The 8871-nt window shown below is 45.5% G+C and overlaps 1 protein-coding gene across 2 annotated transcripts in view; it reads left to right on the forward strand.

Annotated features, from left to right (window-relative positions):
- The window catches only part of ETS1 (ETS proto-oncogene 1, transcription factor), a 66183-nt gene extending 61265 nt beyond the window's left edge, over positions 1 to 4918 (forward strand). For both annotated transcript variants that reach the window (XM_032638907.1, XM_032638906.1), the window contains one exon: positions 1094 to 4918. In XM_032638907.1, the coding sequence (XP_032494798.1) occupies positions 1094 to 1309 (216 nt within the window). In that variant the 3' untranslated portion in view covers positions 1310 to 4918. The remainder of the gene's footprint in view (positions 1 to 1093) is intronic.
- Positions 4919 to 8871: the final 3953 nt, after the last annotated feature.

Consider the following 8871-nt stretch of genomic DNA (forward strand, 5'->3'; position numbering starts at 1 on the left):
ATAGTGAAAATATCTACATTGGCCATTTGTTTTCCAGGATTCATTGATATGATGCCCATAAAGTGCCTGGCACCTAGTAGGCCCTTTGTAGACACAACTTGCTTTCTCTCACTTTGAGCCCTCCCTGGTCTTGTGGCTCTGTGAATATGGAAGGGGGCTGACAATTTGAGAGGCCTTGGAAGATTGGTACAATTTTCACATTAACTTGTGTTTTCATTAACAAATGCTTTAGTGAGGGGAGGAGGAGTAAATTGAGTTTGGGATGAACATATACACGCTACTATTTATAAAATAGGTAACCAACAAAGACCTATTGTATACTACAGGCAACTCTACTCAATATTTGGTAATAACCTTTAAGGGAAAAGAATCTGAAAAAGAATATATATATATATATATATATATATATAATATATGTTTTATATATATATTATATATATGTTTTATATATATAATATATATATAAAAGTGAATCATTTTGCTGTACACCTGAAACGAACACAACATTGTACTCAATTATACTTCAATACAAAAACAAAACAAAACAAAAAAACGCTTGGCGAGTGGTTGCTCTGTGCCACGCCCAATTCTGAGGATAAAGAACAATGAACAAGAGAGACAACCTCTCTCTTCCGGCAGACATGAGGAGCCCTGTGCCCAGTACAAAAGAAAATGCTTCCTGTTGATGAAAGGCAGGTGTGATTGCAGCTCAGCCGTCCATCCCATGCATTAGATTTCATGCTTTCAAAGCAAGGACATTCTATTAATAATACAGGGTAAGAGGAGACACTATAGTGTTGCTTTTATTTTTTTATTTTTTAATATCAGATGCTTTAACTCCGTTCCCTAGAAGTTCAGGGCCACTGTGTTTTCATCAACTCAGAGAATCAACTTCACTGTCATTGTTGCCCAACCCTTGTAGTTCGGAATTCGGAAAAGATTGGTCAGAAAAGTAACTTCTATGTACATGAATCTCTAACCCTTTCTTGAACATCATGGGTCACCATGGACGGGTGCAGGCAAATAAACATGTACATTTGGATTATCCTGTAGATGTTTACCCCTCTTCCTTTTTTTTAAAATTAAATTTCAGGTGGCCAGGAGATGGGGAAAAAGGAAAAACAAACCTAAGATGAATTATGAGAAACTGAGCCGTGGCCTTCGCTACTATTATGACAAAAACATCATCCACAAGACGGCGGGGAAACGCTACGTGTACCGTTTTGTGTGTGACCTGCAGAGCCTCCTGGGGTACACGCCCGAGGAGCTGCACGCCATGCTGGACGTCAAGCCCGACGCCGATGAGTGATGGACACCAAGGGGCCGGAGAAACTCTGCTGAGACATTTCAAAGAACAGCCACGTTGGTCGGACTCTTAATTTTTAATTGTTATTCTATTTTTAATTTTCCAGAACTCATTTTTTTACATTCAGGGGTGGGAGCTAAGTAAGCTGCAGCTATAATCAATTGTGCGCCGTTGGAGGAGGAGAGCCAGGACTTGTGGGGTGGGTGGGACGGGAAATTCTTGAGCGGATTTTCAGGAGAGAGACAAGGGCCTTCTTAGAAGCTTGAAGGATCTGGCTTAAGGGAGGAAGAGACTAACGTGTCCAATCATTTTTAAAAAAAAATCATCCACAAAAAAATAATGTGTCTTGAGTTACGGACCTATTAGCAAAAGAAATTGATGCATCAGGAGTCATGAGACTAATAAAAGGCAATTAATTTCCTTTTGTTGTTAGGTCTGGGAGGGTGAAAAAGAGGGAGGTGGGGTAAAGCCTTTTTTTGGGGGATGCACTAAAAACCAAGGACTATTTACCTTTTATTCTACTTTCCAAACAAAGATGGACTTCAGTGGGGAGGGACCAAAACTGTTTTTGTGTTAAATTTTATTCTATTAAATTTTGTGCCAGTATTTTTTTTTTTTTTTTCTTAAAAATCGTCTTAAGCTCTCAAGTGGTCTCAGTATCGCTGTACCATGCAATCTTGTTTTTATATGCTGGCTGAGGATTCTGTCACAGTGAAAGGAAACTGTTTATATAGACCCCACTGGAAAGACAAAGCGCTGTCACTGAGATCGGGGATCCCAAATTCATGTGACTGATGTATGGAGGGAAAAATAAGGCTGATTTGGGTACAAGGGAACTGTGCATGTGAATTTCACCTATAAGTTTTTAAGAATTGTGATCACACCCTTCTACTTACTTGTCATTAGTGGATTCTCAGAGTCTGGACTTAACGTTGAGCTAAGCATTAAGTCTTCGAACTGAATGTATTTTGCAGCCCTGGTTTTGGACCACAGTAAATGTAGGAGCACTGTAGAAGCCATGGAAAGGGGATCGAAGGGGGAAGATGGACCTGGTTCTTTACTGGTTTTAGACCTGTAACGTACATGACTTGGAATAAAATCTGTATGCATGGGCATTACCCCTCAGGCCTTAAGAAATAAGTCCTGAATGCATGTCATTCCCAACTAACACTCTGTACTTTCTCCTTTGTGTATTATTTTCCCAGCATCCCACATTTATTGCTTTCCCCCACTCTGTTGTTCAGTAGAGAGAGATGTACAGCTTTCTGATGGGTGAGGGAAAGAGTAACTACAGACATGACATGAGCTGGAGAGCGTCTGATAAAGCCATTTAGATGTCCTGAGTTGTAGGAGCCATGGAAATGAAGGGAGCCTGTGAATAAAATGGGGCTTGGCTGTCTTTGGGAGAAGTGCAAGGCTTTCCTTTGAAGAGTTTAAGGCAGCTGAGTCGGGTGTCAGGTGAGACTGGGTGGGCAAGCAAGGTGCATAGCGCAGATGCTGTGAGGGCCCCGTGCTTTGGATCCCTTATTCTGGCACAGGGTAAGTGAAGGTTAGTAATTGCAGAGGAAGGAAGACTTGAAGGGATATAGGAACTATTAGGAAGGGAGCTGGGGTGTAGGGATAAGGTGGTCCATGGGATTCAAATCTACTTTTAGTTCTCCCAAAGTTGAACTACAGACATAATCAACTGTGGTGTTGTCAGGGGTCATCTGAAAATGGAGTTTGGGGAGGGAGGACCAACATCTGACCACTAAGGAAAAGCGCCTCCTATAACTAGGATCCTCCCCGCTTCCCCGGCTGTACAGGCACCTGATTCAAAGGAAGGTGACAGAGGGATGGCTTTTCGGGCTTCAGTGAGGAAGGGGAAGAAACATTTAGGACGGGCTCCAGCTGAGAAACTGGAAGTACTAACTACCTTCTAGCGTAGCTTCAAGAAAGTGGATTGTTTGCTCCCAGGTCCTCTTGCAGACCCCGAACGATCAGGAACTTAGCTCTGTGATTCACGCGTCTCCTCATACTGAGAAATCGGAGCGTCTGCTTGGAAAGCAAAGGCTGAATTTAGCCCAGCTGTGTATTTTGATCTTCTTCCGGATGCAGGTGCCTTAATGAAGCTCTCGAAATATTTTAGGAGCTGCTCAGGGAGTGTTAGGCAGAACTGTTTGGACTACATTGTTTTCTCTCAGATGATGTGATCTCTGTTGGGCACTGGCAAAGATGTGTGTACGCCTGCGTGTGTGTGCGTGCGTGTGCGTGTGCGTGTGCATGTGTGTGTGTGTTTGCAGACATGCAGAGCTGCAGCTGAGATAATCCCGGGGCTTTCTTGTGAAGTCTTTCCACATTTCAGTGGTGGGTGAGAGTAGGACCAAGGCCGGGCATCGGTCACTGCTTGTTTGCCACCAGGCATAAAATCACTTTCTCAACTCATCAACAACCTTTCCTCGTACAATGATGCTGAGAACTCCCCCGTGTGAGTCCTGCCATAATTCCCTAGCGGATAAGATGTAAGCAAGTGCTTCCCCATGCCCTTCAGCTGCTTGTTTGCTCAGATGCCCTTTCTCTCTCAGTGCACCGTTTTCAGTATTTGTAGATAGTGTATGCGTTCAGACAGCTTTGTCGATCTGGCCAGATGCTTTTTCTCCTTCTGTCCAAAGGCCAGAGACCATCCCAGGAAGAGTGGTGGGTGGTTTATACACTGGAAATGTAGCAGAATTGTTGGAGTTCTGCTTTAAAAAAACAAAAAAACAAACAAAAAAAAACCATGTTAACTTCAGAGGAAGGATGGGCAAATCTGGTTGAGCTGGGTGAAACTCTTATTTTCCTGGAGATGCCTTAACCTGTGTTGGTTTTGGCTGTAGGGTTCAGGGTCACTTTTGTTCCCTTCTGCATTCAGGGGAGGGACTTCCCTACACAGAGCCCTGGTTTTGTGGCTTTGGGGATTGGAGGTAGCATTCAAAGATCAGATATGCTTTTCCTCACTTTGGAGACGAACACTCTGGGTTTTAGAGCATTAACCTGCCTAATGTTCATGGTGAAAATGACACCTTCTCTGTCCTAGTCGTGCTGTGCATGTTCTGCTTTCTCTGTTGGGGTCTATATAAATGCGTTGAACTCTTATCTACATTCCAAAGAAGTTTCGAGGAACCATAAATATATGTATACATATACATATATAAAATATATATATTAAAAGGAAATTATCTCTATCAGGAATACTGCCTCAGTTATTGAACTTTTTTTAGAATACTTTTTTTTTAAGCTCAGAAGTATGGGGTGAAAAAGATGTTATATTGTGTTTGACTATTTTCCAACTTGTATTTTCATATAATTTATATTTTTTAAAAGCTGAAAATTTAAAAGCAAGATGAAAAAAAGGAAAAGCAGGTGCTTTTTAAAAATCAGAACTGAGGTAGCTTAGAGATGTAGCGATGTAAGTTTCTATGTGTTTTTTTTTTAAATGCAAAAAAAATTTCTTATGGGGGAGTTTTTTGTTCGTTTATTTTAGTAGCTGATGCTGGCACATCATTTTGCTGGAGAATTTTTTATATACTGTAGCCTGATTTCATATTGTATTTTAAACTGTGTGAGATTAAAAGCAAAGAAATTCATTCATAATGATGTGGGTTTGGCTTCAGTCTTTCCTGTCTGGTTCACGCGTGAAAGCAGGACAGATTAACCGACCAGAGACGAGCGCAGGAAGGAACGCAACTCTGTCCTGCTGATCTCAACTTGCTCTACACCATTTCAGATAAAGATTTCCTAATAAAGTGAGAACTATAATAGGAATAGGGGGAAGTGTCACGTGACATCCCAATTAGAAATAGATGGCATCATCCTTTGTGGAATGTCCCCGGCCTCATCATACCGCATTTTGATGGCGTCTGGAGAACTAAGAGGCACATGAAGAAAATTTTTAATGACTCAACAGATAAACATTTGATTTCAACGAGGTAAAGTTTCTGATATTAACACGGGGAGTTGAACACCTTTGGTCCATGCTCGGGAGCAGATTCTTCTCCCTCCTTCTGACATTCATTTTGTCCCGTGCCAATGCGGACCCATCCCATCCATCTCCTTGGCCCCAGCTCGTTCACTGGGGCTGAAAACTGGGAATGATAATATCCGTCCGAGCCCCCAGCAGCCAGTGTTATCAATCCGATCGTATTTATAGGTGCTTTGGGGAGGAGGGTTTAGGAATACATCCTGCGTGGTGCTTTTCTCTTGTTGGAACTGTGGAAGGTGTATGTCTTTAAAACACCAGCATTTGCAACACAAATCCCAACTCACAGCTGGAAAGAGAATTTTTGCTGAATTGTTCACAAAGAGAGCTCTGTTTTTGGAAAATCGGTTTCTTCAGGCCTGGAGCCTGAGGTTTGCTGAGTGCACGTTAAACACCGACTGTGTGGTCCAGTGGTCAGGGAGCTGGCCTGGCTGCGAGGAGGGCTCCGGTCTACAACCCAGTCAAGCCACCGCCACTCACTGGGGCACTGTGGGGAGACGGCTGGAGGTCCTTACATGTTTCAGTCTTCAGCTGCCAACCTGGGCAAAGCCACAACTCCACAGCCAGCCCGAGACCACATCTAAGCTCTTCTCCCCCTGAATCCACAGGACACAGAGAATAGGTTTCTGCCTCAGTCTAGGATTTGGTCAGAGAACTTTCCTTCAGTGACAAGTTGCTGTTTATTCCCCCAAAGTATGTGATTTCATGCTGACCAGGTTAAAAGATGCAAGATACACTGGAACGAAAACAGCTTAGGTCCCTGTTTCTCAAACTAGGAGCTAGAGTTTAGCTGGGGAACTCTCAGACACCTGGGCTTTGGTGCTCTCTTAATGACACTGCTGGGACCACCATATTGGAGTTGGGGTGGTGGAGAGACAGTATCTTCTAAAACTCCCTCCAGATTTGGGGGAATGGGATAAGGTGAGAAGGAGATGCAGGGAAAAGAGGAATCATTCAAAAGAAGCTGGTGGTCAAAATTCTACGGATTTTGACAGGCTTTTGGGCGGTTGTAGGGTAAAGTAATGGCCCAAGCCTAGTCTGGCTCCAGACTGCTATGGGTTTGGAGCAAGCTACAGCACCCATGCTAAATATAAATTAATAAATCATGACCAAAAATTGACCAAAAAGAGCTTACCTGTATAATGAAGTATAACTATTTTAACCTGGAAAAGGAAGAGGATTGTGATTTGTACTTTGAGTGAAAGAAGCCAGGCAGTGGAGACTACAGGGTACACACAGGTTGACCGAGGACTGAGTCTGTGCCACAGAGATGTTCAGTGTGGCCTTCACAGTGTTGGGACTCACTTCTGCAACTCAAGTGAACAGTGTCCGGCAGTAAGGCCATGGGGTGGTCTTGGAATCCTGTCATTCCTGTAAAGCAAACACCCCTGGACGCTGAGTGGAGGCTGCCCACTTCGAGATGCACAGGAATCTCCTGTTTTGTCTGCATGGCTCAGCCCCACACATTTACATCCCTGCCTCATTGCTGTAGAATGTGAGTTTGTCAACCCCGTGAAGGTATCTCTCCACCTCCCGTGTTTACCTGGCATGAAACTTATTTTATTCTGGAAACCAGCAGTGGAAGAGAGCACAAGAGGTCATCAGGTTCATCAGAACCATCTGACTTCTAAACCCTTGTTGTCTCCATGACGCCATGTTGCCACCCAGGAGCTCTGAAAGGTCTCCTTTGATGATGCTGGCTGATGGCTCACCCTCCATGGAAGCCACAGCCCTGGTTACTAAGAGGGATGCTTCATGCACCGAGTGTGGAACAAGGACAGTCTTCTTTCAGTAAGGAAGCCTTTTCCACTCCCACAGCCCTTTCCACCCTCTGCTTCTCCCCAGCGCTGCTCTGGGTGGTGGTTTGTGGTGCAATTTCAGTTGTATGGAGGCCTTTCTCTAGCTCACACGTAGGGCTACTTGACCCTCCGAGGACTGGCCTGTGCCCTTTGATGGGCTTACCACTCAGCACACCGCTGGTTATCCACTGCTCTTTGGGATTCCTCCCAGTTACAGGAATCCTCTCCAGAGACCGCAAATATCAGAAGAGAAAAGTGCTTTCTTGGCTTCTCTTGCAATGAGGCAGGGATTTAAGAAAGTCTGATAAAAGCAGGTGTTGATTGACCAGTGAACATTTTAAAAGGCTTGAAATCGAGGGGGAAAAAAATCCTATTTATTGGGAATTGACAACTTCAAATTAGCTGGGAAAGGTGGCTCTGGCCTCTCTGCCCTTTGGTCATTGCCATTTCCTGTTTTACTGAATGCCCCAGCCCCTTTCGTTTTTTTTTCCATTTTCCTGGAAAATATCTCACCCTGGGAAAGCCGGTTTCACTCGATCGCCCGGGGTACCTCAACGTGCTGATGCCCAGGGTAATGACAGGGATCCATCTGCCCGGAGCAGCGCTGGGGACTCAACAGTGGCCGGCTCTCACCAGCTGCCGGGCAGTCCCCAGAGCCTTGGTGAGTTGCTGGTCCTGTGCTTAATCTTTTTTTTTTTTTTTTTTTTTTTTTGGCGGTACGCGGGCCTCTCACCGTTGTGGCCTCTCCCGTTGTGGAGCACAGGCTCTGGACATGCAGGCTCAGCGGCCATGGCCCACGGGCCCAGCTGCTCGGTTGTATGTGGGATCTTCCCGGACCGGGGCATGAACCCGTGTCCCCTGCGTCGGCAGGCGGACTCTCACCCACTGCGCCACCAGGGAAGCCCCCCCTGTGCTTAATCTCTTATCCTGCCATCCAGGCTCTAGTGGGCTCTCGGCCATAGCATCTTTCAGAACTTTGATGTCAGGTTGGCCCTGGTCTCTCCACATGATAGCATGTGGAGGGGCAAGGAGGTTTTCAGTAGCCACTTGTGAGAGCTGCCGGGGGCCAAGAGAATGCCGCCACCTTCTCCCTGCCCATTCTACGCTGTCAGCTCAAGACGCTGGCCCTGGGCAGGAACAGGCAAATCCTGAAATTTCCTTCTTGACTCTAATGCCCTTTCCTCCCAGCCCCAAACGGCTTCCTCTACTCATTAAATCTCATCCGCTTTCCAGGCAAAAAAGCATCCCGGCATAAAATTGATTGATTCAGAATCGATCATGACAATAATTTCTATTAGTTCTGATGGATTCCAACGGTCTGCTAAGTGCCAGTGTTCAGGTTGGATCCTGGGGTGGTGGAAGGCTTATATCACTGGAATCATTCCTTTGATGCGCACCTCAGCTCTCTGGGGCCAGTATCCTGCGCTTTCTCATCCCGGGTCTCCTCAGGGTGCACCGTGAGGAGTGGCTGCAGCCTGAGGGCTGCTAGATGGCAGGTATTCTTTCCTTCCTGAGTTCCCCCGGGGCTCACCAGCTCACATGCATTGCAGTGGTGGCCGCAATCGGTGATGACTGCGACATCCTTTGTTTACCGACCTGGCAGGAAAGATTCCATTTCTCAGTCTGGAAGTGGTTCTGTGGAAACAGCACTGGGTGCGAGGAGTCACGGTGACAGGCGAGGAGGGGAGAATGGGGAGGAGATCATTCAAGGCCTTGTGAGCCAGGTGAGAGTAAGGCGGGACCCTGAGGATCTTCCCACAGGCTAAGTC

Source organism: Phocoena sinus, chromosome 8 (assembly GCF_008692025.1).
Source record: "Phocoena sinus isolate mPhoSin1 chromosome 8, mPhoSin1.pri, whole genome shotgun sequence".
Lineage (NCBI taxonomy): Eukaryota > Metazoa > Chordata > Mammalia > Artiodactyla > Phocoenidae > Phocoena > Phocoena sinus.